The sequence below is a fragment of the Leptodactylus fuscus genome, unplaced genomic scaffold (assembly GCF_031893055.1).
Source record: "Leptodactylus fuscus isolate aLepFus1 unplaced genomic scaffold, aLepFus1.hap2 HAP2_SCAFFOLD_144, whole genome shotgun sequence".
Classification (NCBI taxonomy): Eukaryota; Metazoa; Chordata; class Amphibia; order Anura; family Leptodactylidae; genus Leptodactylus; species Leptodactylus fuscus.
The window spans coordinates 156,396-179,670 of NW_027440166.1; the positions used below are offsets into that span (position 1 = coordinate 156,396).

The window sequence follows — 23,275 nt, forward strand, 5'->3', positions numbered from 1 at the left end:
CCCCCAGATTCATGTCCCCTCCATCTCTGCCCCCAGATTCATGTCCCCTCCATCTCTGCCCCCAGATTCATGTCCCTCCATCTCTGCCCCCAGATTCATGTCCCCTCTCCATCTCTGCCCCCAGATTCATGTCCCCTCCATCTCTGCCCCCAGATTCATGTCCCCTCCATCTCTGCCCCCAGATTCATGTCCCCTCCATCTTTGCCTCCAGTTTCATGTCCCCTCCATCTCTGCCCCCAGATTCATGTCCCCTCTCCATCTCTGCCCCCAGATTCATGTCCCTCCATCTCTGCCCCCAGATTCATGTCCCCTCCATCTCTGCCCCCAGATTCATGTCCCCCCATCTCTGCCCCCAGGTTCATGTCCCCTCCATCTTTGCCTCCAGTTTCATGTCCCCTCCATCTCTGCCCCCAGATTCATGTCCCCTCTCCATCTCTGCCCCCAGATTCATGTCCCCTCCATCTCTGCCCCCAGATTCATGTCCCCTCCATCTCTGCCCCCAGATTCATGTCCCCTCCATCTCTGCCCCCAGATTCAGGTCTCCTCCATCTCTGCCCCCAGATTCATGTCCCCCATCTCTGCCCCTAGATTCATGTCCCCTCCATCTCTGCCCCCAGATTCATGTCTCCTCCATCTCTGCCCCCAGATTCATGTCTCCTCCATCTCTGCCCCCAGATTCATGTCTCCTCCATCTCTGCCCCCAGTTTCACGTTCCACCTCAGTGTACACATTAAACTTACCTTTCCCCCATCTTGCTCACACACAGCCTGAACCCCACTATTATTCTCACACACAGCCTGAACCCCCTATCATGCTCACACAAACCCTGAAACACCCCTCTATCATGCTCACACACAGCCTGAACCCCCTATCATGCTCACACACAGCCTGAAACACCCCCCCATCTTGCTCACACACAGCCTGAACCCCTCTATCATACTCACACACAGCCTGAACTCCCCTTCCCCCCTTGCTTACACATGCTGTCTCTTCCCTCCATCTTACTTTCCACTCTCCATTCACTGCAGCCTTCTCTTCCTGTGTAACTTGGCACTGTACTGAATAGCTCCGCCCACACCAGAGTCCGATCACATGGTCATGACATCATCACAGGTCCTTCAGCCCACTAGGATCTTCCCTGCAGCAAAAGGTAACGCGGTTTCTTAGCGGCTAAAGCCATCGGAAATATGTATTCTCCGATGGCTTTAGCCAACCCCTGTGTTTTGGTCGTTCGACCCCCGCCGGGGTCGCGACCCACAGGTTGAGAACCGCTGTCCTAGAGAGACTGGTCCTGACACACCTACGCCCCCTAGTGAGCTCCGCTCTGGACCCCCTCCAGTTTGCCTATCGGCCGGGCATTGGGGTAGATGACGCCATCATCCACCTTCTTCACAGAGCTCTCTCTCACCTGAAGAAACCCAGGAACACTGTGAGAATAATGTCCTGTGATTTCTCCGGAGCTTTTACTACCATTCAGCCAGGGCTACTGAGGGAGAAGCTGGACCTTGGTGGTGTGGACCATCACCGGTCCTACTGGATCCTAGACTACCTGACAACCCGCCCTCAGTATGTGAGAGCCCGGGACTACTGAGGGAGAAGCTGGACCTTGGTGGAGGGACCATCACCTGTCCTACTGGATCCTAGACTACCTGACAACCCGCCCTCAGTATGTGAGAGCCCAGGACTACTGAGGGAGAAGCTGGACCTTGGTGGAGGGACCATCACCTGTCCTACTGGATCCTAGACTACCTGACAACCCGCCCTCAGTATGTGAGAGCCCAGGACTGTGTGTCTGACACTGTGATCTGTAGTACGGGGGCACCACAAGGTACAGTTCTCGCCCCTGGTCACACTGTACACTGCTGACTTTAGGCACAACTCATCCAGCTGTTACCTACAGAAGTCCTCCGATAACTCTGCTATAGTCGGCCTTATCACTGATGGCGACGATAGGGAATACAGAGACTTAAACCGGGATTTTGTTGAATGGTGCCAGCAGAACCACCTCAGGATTAATGCTGGGAAGACCAAGGAGATGGTGGTGGACTTTAGTAATCGGAGAAGTGCTCCGACCCCGGTGGAGATCCAAGGGACATGTATTGAGATAGTCAGGACTTATAAGTATCTGGGTGTGCTCCTCAACAATAAACTAAACTGGGCTGATCACCTGGAGGCGCTACACAGAAAGGGCCACAGCAGACTCTACCTGCTCAGGAGGCTGAGGGCCTTCGGAGTCCAGGGGACACTTCTTAGGGCCTTTTTCAACTCTGTGGTTGCTTCAGCCATCTTTTTCGGTGTGGCCTGCTGGGGGAGCAGTATATCAACCAGGGACAGAAATAGACTTGACAGGCTGATCAGAAGGGATAGCTCTGTCCTGGGGGCCCCCCTGGACCCAGTACAGGTGGTGGGTGACAGAAGCACACTGTCCTTGGTGACCTCCATGCGGGAGAACAAATCCCACCCCATCTATGGGACCTTGATGGCACTTGGCAGCACTGTAAGTGACCGTCTGCTTCACCCCAAGTGTGAGAAGGAGCTATCGGAAGTCCTTCCTTCGTGACCAGGCTGTATAATCTACATCAGACCAAGCGAAGACACTCCGCGCCGAGAACTAATGATTATGACTATGAAGTCTTCCTTCTTTCTTCTTCTGTTCCTTAGCTGCTATGGACTCCTAGTATATCTTCTCTTCTCAGCTCATGTGTGTCCTGTAATATATTCCTGTGTATTATCCTGTATCTGTATTGCTAGGCTGCTGTAACATACTGAAATTTCCCCAATGTGGGACTATTAAAGGATTATCTTATCTTATCTTATCTATAGTAAAATAAGATTGTCATCCATAAAACTACTAGTTTCTCATCTATAGTATTACAAGTTTCTTTTCCATAAGACTACAAGGTTCTGGTGATAGGTCTCAGGGGAATAGTCTTCTGGACACTTGTACACACCACCATTAGACTTAACTGTGCAGCCAGGCCCTTCCACGGCTCACATCCATAAGACTACAAAGTTCTCATCTATAAGACTACAAAGATCTCAGCCATAAGATTAAAAGGATCTTACCTGTAGGACTACAAGAATCTGATTCATGAGATTACACGGTTATCATCTATAGTAAAATACGAATATCATCCATTAAACTACAAGGTTCTCATCAATAGGACTACAGGGATCTCATCTATAAGACTACAAAGTTCTATTCTATAAAATTATAAAGTTCACATCCATAGGACTTCAAGGTTCTGACAAATTAGACTACAAGATTCTCATTTATAGTAAAATAAGATTATCATCCATAAAACTACAAGTTCTCATCTATAGGTCTACAAGGTTCACATGTTTAGGACTACAAGGTTCTCATCCATGAGATTACAATGCTATCATCTATAGAACTACAGCTTTTGTTTGACATAAGACTAAAAGACTACAAGGTTCTCATCTATGGTAACACAAGGTTCTCACAATTTTGCCATCTATAGATCTTAGGTGAATCATCTTTGGGACACTTCTATACCTCTCTATTAGAGTCTACAGGACAGTCAGGCCCTTTCAAGGTTATCATACATCAGACTACAGGTTCTCATCCATACAATTACAAGGTTCTAATCTATAAGATTACAAAGTTCTCATCCAAAAGACTACAAGGTTCTCATCCATAAGATTCCAAGGTTTTCATCTACAGTAACAGTAGGTGGTCAGGACACTTCTTTACCCTTCCATTAGACTCATCTGTCCAGCCAGGACTTTACAAGGTTCTCATCTATAGTAACACAAGGTTTGCATCCGAAGGACTACAAGGTTCTCAGCTATAGGACTACAAGGTTCTCATCTATAGAACTACAAGGTTCTCACCTATAGGACCACAAGGTTCACATGTTTAAGACTACAAGGTTCTCATCTATAGTAACACAAGGTTTTCATCCATAAGGCTAGAAGGTTCTCATCTATAGAAATACAAGGTTCTCATCTATAGGACCACAAGGTTCTCATCTATAGGATCACAAGGTTCTCATCTATAAGACTAAAAGGTTCTCATCTATAGGACCACAAGGTTCTTATCCAAACAGTAACACAAGTTTCTGACAATGTTGTCATCTATAGGTCTCAGGTGAATCATCTACAGGATATTTCTATACCTCTCCATCAGACTCACCTGTGCAGCCAGGCCCTTCCGATAGTCATCCAGATTTTGCAGCACCATGTGACTCTGTGCCAAGAAACACGCCTGAGCATCAATCAGCTGCAGCATCTGTCAGGAAAGCAGTAGACATTAGCAGAAGCGCAGGGGCAAAGACCTCACTGCCCTGTACCTGGCGATCTCCTCTTCATTAAGGACCATCATTGACAGGGCTGGCACCAGTAACCAGCATGCCTAGGCAGGTGGCCCATAATGCCCGGGGGGGGCACTCAGTTTCTGCAATAAGAATTTTTACCAATACAGCTAATAAAGCTGAGCAATAAGCGCAGATCTTATTCTCACTTATCACTCTTCACCCCCCCTCACCAACCCTGACATAGAAAATTACCCCTACTACTGTATACACTGCTCTGTGATGTAAGGGAGGGTTCACACGGTGTAACGTGCCGAGTGATGTGGCACGTCTACGCCGCGGGACCCTTTGCGTGCAACATCACGGCCGCAAACTAGCGCGGCACATACAATCCCCGCTCCCATTGAAATCAATGGGAGCGTGTACGGCCCGCAAAGGGTCCCGTGGCGTAGACGTGCCACATCACGTGGCACGTTACACTGTGTGAACCCTCCCTAAGGGGGCCAGGACATTGATGTGATGACTCATTGCTTGCAGGATGGGGAGACCCTGAGGGTCATGACGGGAGAAGGGGGCACTGACACTGATGGGGGGGGGGGTTAACATTCATTGGAGTATAATATTCACTGCTTGGAGGTAATAGAGGGGTGAAAGTGGTCTGATATTGACAAGCAGAGGGTAACAAAGGGGGTGATGGGGCACTGACAGGTAGAAGTGTAGTAGGGGTTTGGGGGTGCCAAATCTGACAAGGGGATGGTAACTTAGAGGGTGATAGTGGAGCTGACAGTGAAAGATGGGGTAACATGGGGTGAAAGATGTACTAACATGTTAAGGATAACAAAGACATCAAAGGGGTCTGACAGAAAGGGGGGCTGGGGATACACTGACTGGTGCAGGGGGTGTGGGGATTATATGGGGATATAAGCAGACCATAGAACTACATGGGGATATGATATGGGAGTATAAGTGGGACATTATATTGTATGGGGAAAAAGGGTGCCATATTAAGGTTTCGGGGCATATGGGAGTCGTAACACTGTATGGGGACATAATGGGACATTTCGGATCTCACTCTACAGGCTTTGTACTACAAGAGGCGACAGTTCTGGATGACCTACAGCCATTGCCGCAGCTCTACCACAGAACAATCCACTCAATTTCCAGTGTTTTTTTGCAGCGGGGACTTGAGTTGTGCCACAAAGGGCCCACACAAACCTAGAGCCAACCCTGATCACCATCTTCAAGCCACCTGGCCCCCTACCGAACACCTGGCCCCCTACCGATCAGCTGGCCCCCTACCGATCAGCTGGCCCCCTACCGATCAGCTGGCCCCCTACCGATCAGCTGGCCCCCTACCGATCAGCTGGCCCCCTACCGATCACCTGGCCCCCTACCGATCACCTAGCCCCTTACTGATCAACTGGCCCCCTACCGATCAACTGGCCCCCTACCGATCACCTAGCCCCCTACCGATCACCTGGCTTCTTAACGATCACCTGGCCCCCTACCGATCACTAGGCCCCCTACTGATCAGCTGGCCCCCTACCGATCAACTGGCCCCTTACCGATCACCTGGCCAGTCACTGATCAGCTGGCCCCCTACCGATCACCTAGTCCCCTACCGATCACCTGGCTCCTTACCGATCACCTGGCCCCCTACCGATCAGCTGGCCCCTACCGATCACCTGGCCCCCTACCGATCACCTGGCTTCTTAACGATCACCTGGCCCCCTACCGATCACTAGGCCCCTTATCAATCACCTAGCCCCCTACCGATCAGCTGGCCCCTATACTCCCTGCTGAATCTACAATCCATCCCTCTTCTATGCGGCACACCAAGCAATCAGACGTGAAATCGCTTCCCTCTTTTATACGAGTCCCAAGGTGGGCCCTGGATTCCCCTCCACCAGCCCAGACACCAAATCTGCCCCCAAACTCACAAACTCCAGGATGTCGAATTTCTTCTTCCCCTGGATGACATTGATCTAAAAAAAATAAAAATGGAGAAGCTCCTGGTGACACGGTGAGACTGAGAGAGCGTTATGAACCTGGTGTCACATGTAACTGTGGCAGTCTCATCATGACACGTGATATAAGATGATGTCTCTCATCATGGCGTCTCACCTGCAGTGTATAATCCAAGACTCTTTCTCTGAACGCTTTGCGAGACGTCTGCACGGCGGATGAGGCTTCCTGCACTTCCTGCGCCTTTTTGCGAGACATTTCTGCATTGTGACTAAGTGCACTCTCCAGTCCCTCCCTGCAGCGCTCTAGCTCCTTGCGACTGTCTCGAAATGATCGCAGATCTCTGAGAAGTGAGACAGATATTGACTGAAGCTTCAAGAGGAGACAGAGAGAGAAGATTGTACCAGAAGAGCGTTGGGGAGTGGAGAGCGTCACTCAAGTCCTGTGCACACTGCTCCACCTGACCACATGTCTCATCCCACTAGATATCTACAGGATGGGACTACAGCTCTGGATGTGACTGGACTAGAAGATGTGACAGGACAGCAGAATTGTGATTGTCTGCAGCTCTAGATGTGACTGGAGATAAGGTGAGATATAGATCAGGATGGCTTTAGGGATCTGCAATTTATGGAGGTTTCTGTCTGCGGGATATGGAGCTTGTGACCATTAGTGCTTGGGATTACAATTGGTGTCCATCCTAGGGTGTAGCTGTAGGGGCTGGAGTGGTAGAAGTCCCTACTGAGCCAGGATCCTGAATGGGCCCCAATGATCTCCCCGACACATAAGATAGAGCACTATTTTACATGGTAAAAGGTAGGTAGGGGCCCCATTACAGATTTTGCACTGGGGCCCAGAGTATAAAAGTTCTGTCTCTGTGCCCAACTCCTTTATGGGGTGTGTTTCTCAGTAAATATCCCCTGTTTTTGCTGCTCCCCCTACCATAGCCCCCTGCAATCATGGAGTCCCAGCTGGACAGCTTATCATACAACATCAGTTTGTCTGGATCTGATCATTGTGATCTGCAGTACACAGGTCTCGTGAACCAGGCCACAGCCAACCTCACATCTTCATGACAGTCACCAGCCTGGAACTCCTGACCATGGAGAAGAGGGAAGCAAACTCAAGATACAAAGCAAGGGGAGGGGGGGGGGGGGGGTAACCACAGGGGGCAACTCTGACCCACACTCTGAAGCTGCCCTTTGTTCTGGACTATAAATGAAGTGCTCTAGTTGAGGGGCCCAGTCACAGACATTGCATCGGGGCCCATGATCTTCAGGAGGAGAGAACCATGGCTGGAGATGAAGGGGCCTTACTCTTTCAGCAGGTGCTGCAGTTTCTGTCTGAAGCTTTGCTGGATGGAGTCCAAGAGTTCCTACAGGTATGGAGAAGAAGGTTACACAGGCAAGATGAAGAGTTCAGCATAACAATACATTCACCAGGACATTAGGAAAGTAGCAGAGGAGAGAATCAGGACAGGAGGAGAATTAGATCATCTCACCATGTGATTGTCTAGGATTCTATTCAGTCCCTCAGAGAACTTATCCAGACATTCCTATTATAAGAAACATCAGAAGAAGCTATTAGCTAAGAAGTAATGGAGAACATCATCATCATCCTGACCAGGGTCCTCATATGATCGTAATCCTACCCAAACACCACAGTCCTAATATCAACATCATCCTGACCAAACTCTGTGGGCCTTACAGCATCATCATCCAGTTCAAACACCATGGTCCTCATCTCATCATCATTCTGCCCAAGCACCATGGTCCTCACATCATCATTGCCTTGACCAAGCACCATGGTCCTCCCATCACCATCATCCTGACCAAGCACCGTGGTCCTCACATCATTATCATATCATCCTGACCAAGCACCTTCCTCCCATCAACATCATCCTGATTGAACACTTTCATCAGCACCTCATCATCATTCTCACCAAGTATCATGGTCCTCACATCATCATTACTCTGACCAAGCACCATGGTCCTCACATCACTATCATCCTCATCCTGACCAAGCACCATCACCATTATCATCCTAACCAAGCAACATGGAACTCACATCATCATCACCTGGAGCGAGCACCATGGCCCACCCATACTGTATTTATTATCAACTTGACCAAGTACCACGGTCCTTCCATCAACATCATCCTGACCATACACCACAGTCCTCACATCATCATCATCATCACTTTATCCAAGCAAGTTGTCCTCACACCATCACCATACTGAACGAACACCTTACTTATATATGTCGCAGGGAAATGATGAAACTAGAGATTAAATCCTGGAAGTGTTTTAGTGAAACGATGAAATGACACAAGTCAGGACTCGCACTGTTCCTGTTCTATGTTTTGCTTGTTACCTCTCCCTCTTTACCTCACCGTCCTCTTCATCGTCTGTGCCGGCCAGCGCGCCACGCTTCTGATGTGACGAACACAAAAAAATGCGTTCAGATATAGAAAAAAAAAATCTAACTCTGAGCGAATTTGTATCTGAAGAAGAGTTTAATGAAACTATCAGGAAGTGAACAAGCGGCAGATAAAACCTTTGTGGACTCGTGAAAGGAGAGAAGAAGCGTCACAGTCATTGGACAAATTACAGACAGCCACAACTACTTACCGTAGACTACAGCGGGCACAGACACTGGACTAGTATGGGAAAACACGACGATGTTCTGGAAGGAGGGACTAATAAATATCAGCTTAAGTAATGATTTCTTTTGTGAATTAGTTTTGAATAAATAATTTGTGTTTCACTGACTATTGTTGTATCTCCGGCTCTACATGTAATAACGCCGCGCTACTAGAGAAATACTTCTCATATCTACATAAGATTATTTCATCACTTCACTAAAACACTTCAGGGATTTCATCAAATCAGAGACTTTCTTTAGGGAAATGACCCCACAGACTTGTTATTTTAACATCTTCCGGGATTTGATCAAATGTCTAGTTTCATCATTTCCCAGCGACATATACATATTTATCATATACTTGACCAAGTGCCATAATCCACACATCATGAACTCTCTGACCAAGCTCTGCGGTCCTCAACACATCATCTCCCTGACCAAGCACCATGGTCCTCACATCATCATCATCACACTGCCCGTGCACCACTCCTTCACATCATCTCCCTGACCAAGCACCATGGTCCTCACATCATCATCATCACACTGCCCGTGCACCACTCCTTCACATCATCTCCCTGACCAAGCACCATGGTCCTCACATCATCATCACACTGCCCGTGCACCACTCCTTCACATCATCTCCCTGATCAAGCACCATGGTCCTCACATCATCATCACACTGCCCGTGCACCACTCCTTCACATCATCTCCCTGACCAAGCACCATGGTCCTCACATCATCATCATCACACTGCCCGTGCACCACTCCTTCACATCATCTCCCTGACCAAGCACCATGGTCCTCACATCATCATCATCACACTGCCCGTGCACCACTCCTTCACATCATCTCCCTGATCAAGCACCATGGTCCTCACATCATCATCACACTGCCCGTGCACCACTCCTTCACATCATCTCCCTGACCAAGCACCATGGTCCTCACATCATCATCATCACACTGCCCGTGCACCACTCCTTCACATCATCTCCCTGACCAAGCACCATGGTCCTCACATCATCATCATCACACTGCCCGTGCACCACTCCTTCACATCATCTCCCTGACCAAGCACCATGGTCCTCACATCATCATCATCACACTGCCCGTGCACCACTCCTTCACATCATCTCCCTGACCAAGCACCACGGTCCTCACATCATCATCATCACACTGCCCGTGCACCACTCCTTCACATCATCTCCCTGACCAAGCACCACGGTCCTCACATCATCATCATCACACTGCCCGTGCACCACTCCTTCACATCATCTCCCTGACCAAGCACCACGGTCCTCACATCATCATCATCACACTGCCCGTGCACCACTCCTTCACATCATCTCCCTGACCAAGCACCACGGTCCTCACATCATCATCATCACACTGCCCGTGCACCACTCCTTCACATCATCTCCCTGACCAAGCACCATGGTCCTCACATCATCATCATCACACTGCCCGTGCACCACTCCTTCACATCATCTCCCTGACCAAGCACCATGGTCCTCACATCATCATCATCACACTGCCCGTGCACCACTCCTTCACATCATCTCCCTGACCAAGCACCATGGTCCTCACATCATCATCACACTGCCCGTGCACCACTCCTTCACATCATCTCCCTGACCAAGCACCATGGTCCTCACATCATCATCATCACACTGCCCGTGCACCACTCCTTCACATCATCTCCCTGACCAAGCACCATGGTCCTCACATCATCATCATCACACTGCCCGTGCACCACTCCTTCACATCATCTCCCTGACCAAGCACCATGGTCCTCACATCATCACACTGCCCGTGCACCACTCCTTCACATCATCTCCCTGACCAAGCACCATGGTCCTCACATCATCATCATCACACTGCCCGTGCACCACTCCTTCACATCATCTCCCTGACCAAGCACCATGGTCCTCACATCATCATCATCACACTGCCCGTGCACCACTCCTTCACATCATCTCCCTGACCAAGCACCATGGTCCTCACATCATCATCATCACACTGCCCGTGCACCACTCCTTCACATCATCTCCCTGACCAAGCACCATGGTCCTCACATCATCATCATCACACTGCCCGTGCACCACTCCTTCACATCATCTCCCTGACCAAGCACCATGGTCCTCACATCATCATCACACTGCCCGTGCACCACTCCTTCACATCATCTCCCTGACCAAGCACCATGGTCCTCACATCATCATCATCACACTGCCCGTGCACCACTCCTTCACATCATCTCCCTGACCAAGCACCATGGTCCTCACATCATCATCATCACACTGCCCGTGCACCACTCCTTCACATCATCTCCCTGACCAAGCACCATGGTCCTCACATCATCACACTGCCCGTGCACCACTCCTTCACATCATCTCCCTGACCAAGCACCATGGTCCTCACATCATCATCATCACACTGCCCGTGCACCACTCCTTCACATCATCTCCCTGACCAAGCACCATGGTCCTCACATCATCATCATCATCACACTGCCCGTGCACCACTCCTTCACATCATCTCCCTGACCAAGCACCATGGTCCTCACATCATCATCATCACACTGCCCGTGCACCACTCCTTCACATCATCTCCCTGACCAAGCACCATGGTCCTCACATCATCATCATCACACTGCCCGTGCACCACTCCTTCACATCATCTCCCTGACCAAGCACCATGGTCCTCACATCATCATCATCACACTGCCCGTGCACCACTCCTTCACATCATCTCCCTGACCAAGCACCATGGTCCTCACATCATCATCATCATCACACTGCCCGTGCACCACTCCTTCACATCATCTCCCTGACCAAGCACCATGGTCCTCACATCATCATCATCATCACACTGCCCGTGCACCACTCCTTCACATCATCTCCCTGACCAAGCACCATGGTCCTCACATCATCATCATCATCACACTGCCCGTGCACCACTCCTTCACATCATCTCCCTGACCAAGCACCATGGTCCTCACATCATCATCATCACACTGCCCGTGCACCACTCCTTCACATCATCTCCCTGACCAAGCACCATGGTCCTCACATCATCATCACACTGCCCGTGCACCACTCCTTCACATCATCTCCCTGACCAAGCACCATGGATCTCACATGCCTCAAGGTCTTGTGGGCCCTGGTGCAAACTTTTCTCCAGGGCCCCCTACCTCCTCCCATTGCAGTTATCAATAATACAATGAGTGAGCAGCGCAGTGCCTGGCATGTAAACAATACTGGGACAGTATACAGTAATATGCACTGCAGTGGCCCACACACAATATTATATACTCCACAGTGGCCCCCACACAGTATTATATACTCCACAGTGGCCTCCACACAGTATTGGCCCTCTAGAATAGTTTCAATTTCTTATGCAGCCCCATGGGAAAATTAATTGCCCACCCCTACCCTAGAGTATAATAATGCGAGGCCAAGGAGAAGTGGTTAGAAATAACAAACACTTATACTCACCTTACCTCACCTCTGACCGCTGGGGCCCAATCACAGGCCCCAGCAATGAGACCTGGGAAGCAGGACATCAGTCTCCGGCCGGAACAGTGCCGGAGAGGATGCTGAGCCCAGGACAGGTGAGTATAAGATTTTTTTTTTTATTTTGTGTCACCTCCCCTGGGCTGGCATGTATTGGGAAGGGGCCCCGCTAGACCCTTCTCCATTAACAATAGGTATAGTGGTAGGAGAACCAGGCTTTCCCCACTATCATGATGGTCCAGGGCCCTGGCCATTTTCAGTTCTCTGGGCTCGATTGCAGTTGCACCCCCTGCGACTATGTTCATTACTCCACTGCTTATGGCTCGAAGATGTAGGTCACATGGAAGGTTCTTACTTTCAACATGGAGTCTTCGTGTGAGTGAAGGGATAATTCGCGCAGTGCACAGACAAACTGTCGATTTGAGGAGCAATACTGCCGCCCGCCATCCATGGTGTGGGCACAGAGCTTCACTAACTGTAAGCAGAGAAGAGAATAGAGTGTTAGCTCCTGGACCCACTAAGCCCTTCTACAGTCATGTAAGATGTGGTTGGAGGGGGGGGAGGGGAGGGATTCTGATGTTTTTAAAAAGGAAAAAATAGCTGGAGGGTAAATCTTAAAAAATGTGCAAGTTTCCACCATGTCCCTGGCACAACCCTGGTTATGGAGGGTGCCCAGGGCAAACTCTGTGCCCCAAACCTACCAGTCACGAGACCTCTCCACAAACAGGCAGAGGTCAGAGGGTTAAAGGTCACAGACAAGAGAGCCATCGAGAATATAATCACTGGGGGTCCCCCAACCCTACTGCCCCCCAAAGCCAACGCTTACCTTCTCTAGCCGACTCTCCAGATCAAAGACTTCCGACTCCACTTTCTCCATGGCTGCCCTGCAAAACAAGAACACAGAACATTCATGAAGTGGAGAGAAGCCATAAATAATAATAATGATGATAATAATAATGATACATTTTATTTATATAGCTCCAACATATTCCGCAGCGCTGTACAATAGTTCAAATACAGACAAAAAAGAGACATTACAGAGAAATAGTCACTTCATAGAATGGGACTGAGGGCCCTGCTCACAAGAGCTTACAATCTATGAGGTAGAGGGGGGTGACACAAGAGGTAGCAGGGAGTGATATAGGAGGTAGTGCTGGCCTAAAGTATTGCCCCCCCCCCCCCCTGCAGTCCTGTCAGATAATCCTCGCTGTCCCCAGATAATGATTACACAGCACAGACTCTTATATAGTATATAAGTGACACAGGGTATATACAGTATAAGTATCTCCCCCTGCAGTCCTGTCAGATAATCCTCGCTGTCCCCAGATAATGATTACACAGCACAACCCCTTATATAGTATATAAGTGACACAGGGTATATACAGTATAAGTATCACCCCCTGCAGTCCTGTCAGATAATCCTCGCTGTCCCCAGATAATGATTACACAGCACAGACTCTTATATAGTATATAAGTGACACAGGGTATATACAGTATAAGTATCGCCCCCTGCAGTCCTGTCAGATAATCCTCGGTGTTGATAATGATTACACAGCACAGACTCTTATATAGTATATAAGTGACACAGGGTATATACAGTATAATTATCTCCCCCTGCAGTTCTGTCAGATAATCCTCGCTGTCCCCAGATAATGATTACACAGCACAACCCCTTATATAGTATATAAGTGACACAGGGTATATACAGTATAAGTATCGCCCCCTGCAGTTCTGTCAGATAATCCTCGGTGTCCCCCAGATAATGATTACACAGCACAGACTCTTATATAGTATATAAGTGACACAGGGTATATACAGTATAAGTATCGCCCCCTGCAGTCCTGTCAGATAATCCTCGGTGTCCCCAGATAATGATTACACAGCACAGACTCTTATATAGTATATAAGTGACACAGGGTATATACAGTATAAGTATCGCCCCCTGCAGTCCTGTCAGATAATCCTCGGTGTCCCCCAGATAATGATTACACAGCACAGACTCTTATATAGTATATAAGTGACACAGGGTATATACAGTATAAGTATCGCCCCCTGCAGTCCTGTCAGATAATCCTCGGTGTCCCCCAGATAATGATTACAAGCACAAACTCTTATATAGTATATAAGTGACACAGGGCATATACAGTATAAGTATCGCCCCCTGCAGTCCTGTCAGATAATCCTCGCTGTCCCCCAGATAATGATTACACAGCACAGACTCTTATATAGTATATAAGTGACACAGGGTATATACAGTATAAGTATCGCCCCCTGCAGTCCTGTCAGATAATCCTCGCTGTCCCCCAGATAATGATTACACAGCACAGACTCTTATATAGTATATAAGTGACACAGGGTATATACAGTATAAGTATCACCCCCTGCAGTCCTGTCAGATAATCCTCGCTGTCCCCCCAGATAATGATTACACAGCACAGACTCTTATATAGTATATAAGTGACACAGGGTATATACAGTATAAGTATCGCCCCCTGCAGTCCTGTCAGATAATCCTCGCTGTCCCCCAGATAATGATTACACAGCACAGACTCTTATATAGTATATAAGTGACACAGGGTATATACAGTATAAGTATCGCCCCCTGCAGTCCTGTCAGATAATCCTCGCTGTCCCCCAGATAATGATTGCACAGCCAGACTCTTATATAGTATATAAGTGACACAGGGTATATACAGTATAAGTATCGCCCCCGGCAGTCCTGTCAGATAATCCTCACTGTCCCCCCAGATAATGATTACACAGCACAAACTCTTATATAGTATATAAGTGACACAGGGTATATACAGTACAAGTATCGCCCCCGGCAGTCCTGTCAGATAATCCTCGCTGTCCCCCAGATAATGATTACACAGCACAGACTCTTATATAGTATATAAGTGACACAGGGTATATACAGTATAAGTATCGCCCTCTGCAGTCCTGTCAGATAATCCTCGCTGTCCCCCAGATAATGATTACACAGCACAGACTCTTATATAGTATACTAGCTGGTACCCGCGACTTCGTCTGCGGCGATTGTAGAAGTGGGTATACACAGGCGCAGGTAAGGTTTTCGTACTGTGTATAAGGTATAGGATATGTAATGTAACTTTGTATCTTGTTTTTGCTGTAATTCAGAGAATACGTGAGACTTTTGTGTTGCAGTTACTTTGTATTTGAGCTGCTATATATACGGTGTTGTGAGAAACTTTACATAGTGACTTTGGGACAGAAGTATTTGAAGTTAACCCTTTCCCGTAGATGGCATTTTTTGATTTTGGTCTTTCATTTTTGACTCCCCTCCTTCTAAACCCTATAACTTTTTTATTTCTCCGCTCCCAGAGTTATATGAGGACTTAATTTTTTTTGGGACAAATTTTTCTTCCTGATGCCACCATTATTTATTCTATATAATGTACTGGGAAGCAGGGAAAAAATTCTGAATGGGGTGGATTTGACCAAAAAATGTATTTCTGCGACATTCTTAAGGGCTTTGGTTTTACGGCGTTCACTGTGCAACCAAAATGACATGTCCCCTGTATTATGTGTTTCGTTACAATTCCGGGGATACCAAATTTATATGGTTTTATTTACATTTTGACCCCTTAAAAAAATCCAAAACTGTGTTAAAACATTTGTTTTTTTGAAAAGTCGTCATATTCCGACAGCCGTAACTTTTTTATACGTGCGTGTACAGGGATGTATAGGACGTCTTTTTTTGCGGGACCGCGTGTACTTTGTAGTTCTACCATTTTCGGGAAATGTTATTGCTTTGATCACTTTTTATTCAAATTTTTATCAGAATCCAAAGAGTAAAAAAACGGCGGTTTGGCACTTTTGACCATTTTCCCGCTACGGCGTGTACCGAACAGGAAAAATATTTGTATGACTTTGTAGAGCGGGCGATTTCGGACGCGAGGATACCTAACATGTATGTGTTTCACAGTTTTTAACTACTTTTATATGTGTTCTAGGGAAAGGGGGGGGTGATTTGAATTTTTAATCCTTTTTATTTGTTTTTATATGTTTTTTATTTTTTTTTAAACTTTTTTTTTTGCATTTATTAGACCTCCTAGGGGTATTGACATGGGTGGGTGGTGTCGCGGATTGTCAGAGCGGTGGGGGTCGGCAAACATGGCTGCTCCGGAGCGTTAAAGAGCGCCTCCTGGAGTATCGGTAAGGTGAGGGGCAAAGTGGTAAAGTATATGTATATGTGATTGTGTGGGGTTAGGGGCGAGGCTGTAGAGGGCAATAGGAATTTTGTGGCTTGCTATGGTCCAAAGTGTGTGAGATTGCAGAGATGGTGGTGTGAGTTTGAGTTTTGTGGGGGTCCTGGCACAAACGTATGTGCGCTATTGTGACGAAAAGTAGCCTATTGCACAATCGAGTGTAGTGACTATGTTTGTGGAAACTTTCAGCCAAATCGGTCGAGCGGGTTTTGCGTGATTGAGGAACAAACATCCAAACATCCAAACACACAAACCCACAAACATCCAAACTCACAAACTTTCACATTTATAATATTAATAGGATAAGTGACACAGGGTATATACAGTATAAGTATCGCCCCCTGCAGTCCTGTCAGATAATCCTCGGTATCCCCCAGATAATGATTACACAGCACAGACTCTTATATAGTATATAAGTGACACAGGGTATATACAGTATAAGTATCGCCCCCTGCAGTCCTGTCAGATAATCCTCGCTGTCCCCCAGATAATGATTACACAGCACAGACTCTTATATAGTATATAAGTGACACAGGGTATATACAGTATAAGTATCGTCCCCCGCAGTTCTGTCAGATAATCCTCGGTGTCCCCAGATAATGATTACACAGCACAGACTCTTATATAGTATATAAGTGACACAGGGTATATACAGTATAAGTATCGCCCCCTGCAGTCCTGTCAGATAATCCTCACTGTCCCCCAGATAATGATTACACAGCACAGACTCTTATATAGTATATAAGTGACACAGGGTATATACAGTATAAGTATCGCCCCCCGCAGTTCTGTCAGATAATCCTCACTGTCCCCCAGATAATGATTACACAGCACAGACTCTTATATAGTATATAAGTGACACAGGGTATATACAGTATAAGTATCGCCCCCCGCAGTTCTGTCAGATAATCCTCACTGTCCCCCAGATAATGATTACACAGCACAGACTCTTATATAGTATATAAGTGACACAGGGTATATACAGTATAAGTATCGCCCCCCGCAGTTCTGTTAGATAATCCTCACTGTCCCCCAGATAATGATTACACAGCACAGACTCTTATATAGTATATAAGTGACACAGGGTATATACAGTATAAGTATCGCCCCCTGCAGTCCTGTCAGATAATCCTCGGTGTCCCCAGATAATGATTACACAGCACAAACTCTTATATAGTATATAAGTGACACAGAGTATATACAGTATAAGTATCGCCCCCTGCAGTCCTGTCAGATAATCCTCGGTGTCTCCAGATAATGATTACAAGCACAAACTCTTTGGTAATATCTTCATTTATTTTGCTTGCAATGAAAAAACACAAAAGAGAATGAAAAAAAAGTCACATCATTGATCATTTTACACAAAACTCCAAAACTGGTGCGGACAGAAGTATTGGCGCCCTCAGCCTAATACTTGGTAGCACAACCTTTAGACACAATAACTGCGCACAACCGCTTCCGCTAACCAGCAATGAGTTTCTTACAAGGCTCTGCTGGAATCTTAGACCCTTCTTCTTTGGCAAACTGCTCGCGGTCCCCCCTGAGATGTGAAGGGGGCCTTCTCCAAACCGCCACCAAGAGATCTCTCCCCCTCCCCCACAGGTGTTCTATGGGATTCAGGGCTGGACTCATTGCTGCCACTTTACAAGTCTCCAGGGCTTTCTCTCACCACCATTTTCTAGTGCTGACCTGAAGTGTGTTTTGGGTCCTTGTCCTGCTGGAAGAGCCCTGACCTCTGAGGGAGACCCCGCTTTCTCACACTGGGCCCTACATGATGCTGCACAATGTGTTGGTCGTCTTCAGACTTCATAATGCCATGCACACGGTCAAGCAGTCCAGTGCCAGAGGCAGCAAAGCAACCCCAAACCATCAGGGACCTCCGCCATGTCTGACTGTAGGGGGCGTCTTCTTCTCTTTGAAGGCCTCTTTTTTCCTGTAATCTCTATGTTGAGGCCTTCTCCTACTTTTGTCTCCTCTGACCAGAGAACATTCTTCCAGAACGGTTTTGGCTTTCTCAGGTAAGTTTTGGCAAACTCCAGCCTGGCATCTGTCTCTGGGTAAGAAGTGGGGTCTTCCTGGGTCTCCTACCATACAGTCCCTTCTCATTCAGACGCTGACACTGGATAGTACGGGGTGACACTGTTGTACCCTCGGACTGCAGGGCAACTTGGACTTGTTTGGATGTTAGTCGAGGTTCTTTATCCGCCATCCGCACAATCTTGCGGTGAAATCTCTCGTCCATGTTTCTTTTGCGTCCACATCTAGGGAGGTTAGCCACAGGGCCATGGGCTTTACACTTCTTGATGACGCTGCGCACGGTAGACACAGGAACATTCCGGTCTTTGGAGATGGACTTGTAGCCTTGAGATTGCTCAGGCTTCCTCACAATTTTGCTTCTCAAGTCCTCAGACAGTTCGTTGGTCTTCCTTCTTTTCTCCATGCTCAATGTGGTCACACAAGGACACAGGACAGAGGTGGAGTCAACTTTAATCCATTTCACCTGGCTGCAAGTGTGATTTAGTTATTGCCACCACCTGTTAGGTGCCTCAGGTAAGTAACAGGTGCTGTTAATTACACAAATTACAGAAGCATCACATGATTTTTCAAACAGTGCCAATACTTTTGTCCACCCCCTTTTTTTATGTTTGCTGTGGAATTAGATCCAATTTGGCTTTTTGAAAATTATTTTTGTGGTTTTCCATTGAAGACAATTTAATGAAGAAAATACCAAAGAATTTGTGACTGCAATTATTATCTGGAAGAACACGAGTATTATCTGACAGAATTGCAGGGGGGCCAATACTTTTGGCCAACACTGTAGCAGGGGGGTGACATAGGAGGTAGCAGGGGGGTGATATAGGAGGTAGCAGGGGGGTGATATAGGAGGTAGCAGGGGGGTGATATAGGAGGTAGCAGGGGGTGACATAGGAGGTAGCAGGGGGGTGATATAGGAGGTAGCAGGGGGTGACACAAGAGGTAGCAGGGGGTGATATAGGAGGTAGCAGGGGGTGATATAGGAGGTAGCAGGGGGTGACACAAGAGGTAGCAGGGGGTGATATAGGAGGTAGCAGGGGGGTGATATAGGAGGTAGCAGGGGGTGATATAGGAGGTAGCAGGGGGGTGATATAGGAGGTAGCAGGGGGTGACACAAGAGGTAGCAGGGGGTGATATAGGAGGTAGCAGGGGGTGACATAGGAGGTAGCCGGGGGGGGGGGGGTGATATAGGAGGTAGCAGGGGGTGACATAGGAGGTTGCCGGGAGTAACACAGTAGGTAGCAGGGGGTGACATAGGAGGTAAAAGTGGGTGACATAGGCGGTAGCAGGGGATGACATAGGATGTAGCAGGGGGGGTGATATAGGAGGTAGCAGGGGGTGACACAGGAGGTAGCAGGGGGTGACACAGGAGGTAGCAGGGGGTGACATAGATACAACGCCGCACCTCCCATGAGGCGACCTGAAGCGAGCGCTTCAGGTGGCGCTATGCCAGGGCCCTGGGGAGGGCGGCATTTTTGCTTACCTAAGCCAGTCCAGGACAAGCTGTCCTCGACTGGCTTAGCATCACTGAGCAGTGGATTGAGGAGGCCACTGGAGCAACGCTGCTCCAGCGGCCTCCCCTCACACTCAGGCAGAGAGCAGGTCCTCTCCGTTCCTGCTCTCTGCCTGCTAACGCCACACCGCCACGCCCCCATCACTCCACCCCGCCCCCTCCCCTCCTCCAGGGGGGGGGGGCGGCTTTCTGTCATCCGCCTTGTGCGGCGAAAAAAGCAGGTTCACCCCTGAGGAGATAGCAGGGGGTGATATAGGAGGTAGCAGGGGCGGTATTGCTTAAACAGTGGTCAGACAATTCTGTAATAGAGGTGACTGTCATTACACATATATAAAGCTGTAGGAGGCGTCACCAGTCGTGTCCTGTATGTGCAGATGGTGCCTGGACATATAAGGGTTAGCCCAAAATGGCATCATATCGTGTGGGGTAATGTGGAAGCGGGAACAGAAGAGGGTTAGACTTAAGGATTCTAACTGCGTTAGGGTTTACATTAGGACATGTAATCAGCCGGACTGATGTGTCTTTAGTTTGCACATGAAGCTGTAGAAATTGGGAGTTAATCTGATTGCCCAGGGTAGAACATTCCACAGAAGTGGTGAAACTCAGGAGAAGTCTTGTATACGAGCGTGGAAGGTTCTGATAATAGAGGATGTAAATCTTAGGTCATTGAGTGAGCGGAGAGCAGGGGGTGTGTGATAGAGATGAGAGAGGAAATGTAGGGGGGTGCAGCATTATGGGGAGCCTGGTGGAGGAGGGGATAAGTTTATATTGTATTCTTTAATAAATAGGCAGCCAATGAAGTGACTGGCACAGACCAGAGGCATCGCTGTAGTGACCAACAAACATACTGTATGACACTGTCAGGGCTCCTAGGACTGTATATATATCTATAATACATAGTGTATGACACTGTCAGGACTCCTAGGACTATATATATATCTATAATACATAGTGTATGACACTGTCAGGACTCCTAGGACTATATATATATATGTCTATAATACATAGTGTATGACACTGTCAGGACTCCCAGGACTATATATATATATATATCTATAATACATAGTGTATGACACTGTCAGGGCTCCTAGGACTATATATATATCTATAATACATAGTGTATGACACTGTCAGGACTCCTAGGACTATATATATATCTATAATACATAGTGTATGACACTGTCAGGGCTCCTAGGACTATATATATATCTATAATACATAGTGTATGACACTGTCAGGGCTCCTAGGACTATATATATATCTATAATACATAGTGTATGACACTGTCAGGGCTCCTAGGACTATATATATATATCTATAATACATAGTGTATGACACAGTCAGGACTCCTAGGACTATATATATCTATAATACATAGTGTATGACACTGTCAGGGCTCCTAGGAATATATATATCTATAATACATAGTGTATGACACTGTCAGGGCTCCTAGGACTATATATATATCTATAATACATAGTGTATGACACTGTCAGGACTCCTAGGACTATATACATCTATAATACATAGTGTATGACACTGTCAGGGCTCCTAGGACTATATATATCTATAATACATAGTGTATGACACTGTCAGGGCTCCTAGGACTATATATATATCTATAATACATAGTGTATGACACTGTCAGGGCTCCTAGGACTATATATATCTATAATACATAGTGTATGACACTGTCAGGGCTCCTAGGACTATATATATCTATAATACATAGTGTATGTCACTCTTAGGTGGTGAATACTCTTCACAGCACTGACTACATGGGGGGGGGGTTATTTCGTGTTCAGGAGCAGCAGATCTGTGACATCTGTGGTTTCCTGTCCTCTTCTCACTTCCTGCCTCAGATCGGTGACACGAGTGGGGGTATCCGGGGTGAGTGCACCTTATATACAGAGCCCAATAGTAACCCTCACCTGCCGGACCCTGACCATTAGAATATTAACCCCTTACCCTCCAGAACCTGACCATGAGCACTACAATGACCATTCACCTTCCAAACTCTGACAACCAGCATAACAAAATCTCTATCTCCTGCTAGACCCCGACCAGCAATATAAAATTAACCCCTCACCAGCTACAACCTGAACATCATTATTACAGGAACCAACCACTTACCAGACCCTGATGACCGTTATAACATTAACCCTTCACTTGCCAGACCCTAACCATGAGTACTATAGTAACCCCTCACCTGCCAAACCCTGACCAGCAACACAACAGTGATCCCTCACCTACTAGACTCTGACCATCAACATAACATTAACACTTCACCTTCTAGACCCACAACATCATCACCCGCACAGCAAGGCCTCATCTGCCAGACCCTGAGAATCAACACTACGTTGCTAAAGTTAGATACGAGGGCATCGCAACTTCAGACACTCTACAACGTGTGTGTAGATATATATATATATTTACATCTAGAGAAGAGCTGGGCGTTGAGCAGGCCCCGCGCCACATCAGTAACATTGCACCATCCTGCTGCCAGATCCACAGACTGCGCTCAATACTGTGTAAATATAAAAAATGGGGAGGTTGGGGGCTCTGTGCGCCTCAAACCTCAGTTGTCCATCTTACCGTGTGCGTGGAGAGTCTGTCAGGCATTCTTCAAAGTCCAAAATGACCGTCATCTCTAAGCAGAAAGAAAAGAGAGAAACAGCAGCAGAGTCTGTCCGGGAAGCAGCGAGACAACAGTGAAGGAGGAAGAGACACCTACTTCCCCAGGAAGGAAGAAACGTGAAAAGAGACACCCTCAGTCATGGAAAAGACAGCTAGTCACGGAGAGGGGGAGACTCTAATAACCCCATAATATGCATGGAGGAAAAGAGTCTAAGAACTAAGCCACTCCCTTAGTTGGGTGGTGGAACCCCTTCTCCAGTTTGGGGTTACTTATGAAGAAGAAAAGCAGTCCAGTCCATCAACAGACATATAGAGCATAAGAGGAATGAAAGATTATGAATGATAATCTGTTTTCCCTTAGCCCAGACAGCAGCACAGCTGGGGTATTCCTGCCCCTATCAGCTCTTAAGACAGGTGGAATTTTTAATTACCTAACAGCTTTGACCTCTATAAGAGGCCGGAAGACCA

The 23,275-nt window shown here is 47.5% G+C and overlaps 1 protein-coding gene across 1 annotated transcript in view; it reads right to left on the minus strand.

Annotated features, from left to right (window-relative positions):
- ACAP1 (ArfGAP with coiled-coil, ankyrin repeat and PH domains 1) overlaps positions 1-22,867 on the minus strand; it is a 157,585-nt gene extending 134,718 nt beyond the window's left edge. Inside the window, exons 1-8 of the mRNA XM_075261477.1 lie at positions 22,766-22,867; positions 13,221-13,278; positions 12,750-12,869; positions 7,741-7,794; positions 7,556-7,614; positions 6,399-6,582; positions 6,215-6,259; positions 4,157-4,252 (exon numbers count right to left, since the gene is read on the minus strand). Of these exons, the coding sequence (XP_075117578.1) occupies positions 4,157-4,252; positions 6,215-6,259; positions 6,399-6,582; positions 7,556-7,614; positions 7,741-7,794; positions 12,750-12,869; positions 13,221-13,278; positions 22,766-22,818 (669 nt within the window). The 5' untranslated portion in view covers positions 22,819-22,867. The remainder of the gene's footprint in view (positions 1-4,156; positions 4,253-6,214; positions 6,260-6,398; positions 6,583-7,555; positions 7,615-7,740; positions 7,795-12,749; positions 12,870-13,220; positions 13,279-22,765) is intronic.
- Positions 22,868-23,275: the final 408 nt, after the last annotated feature.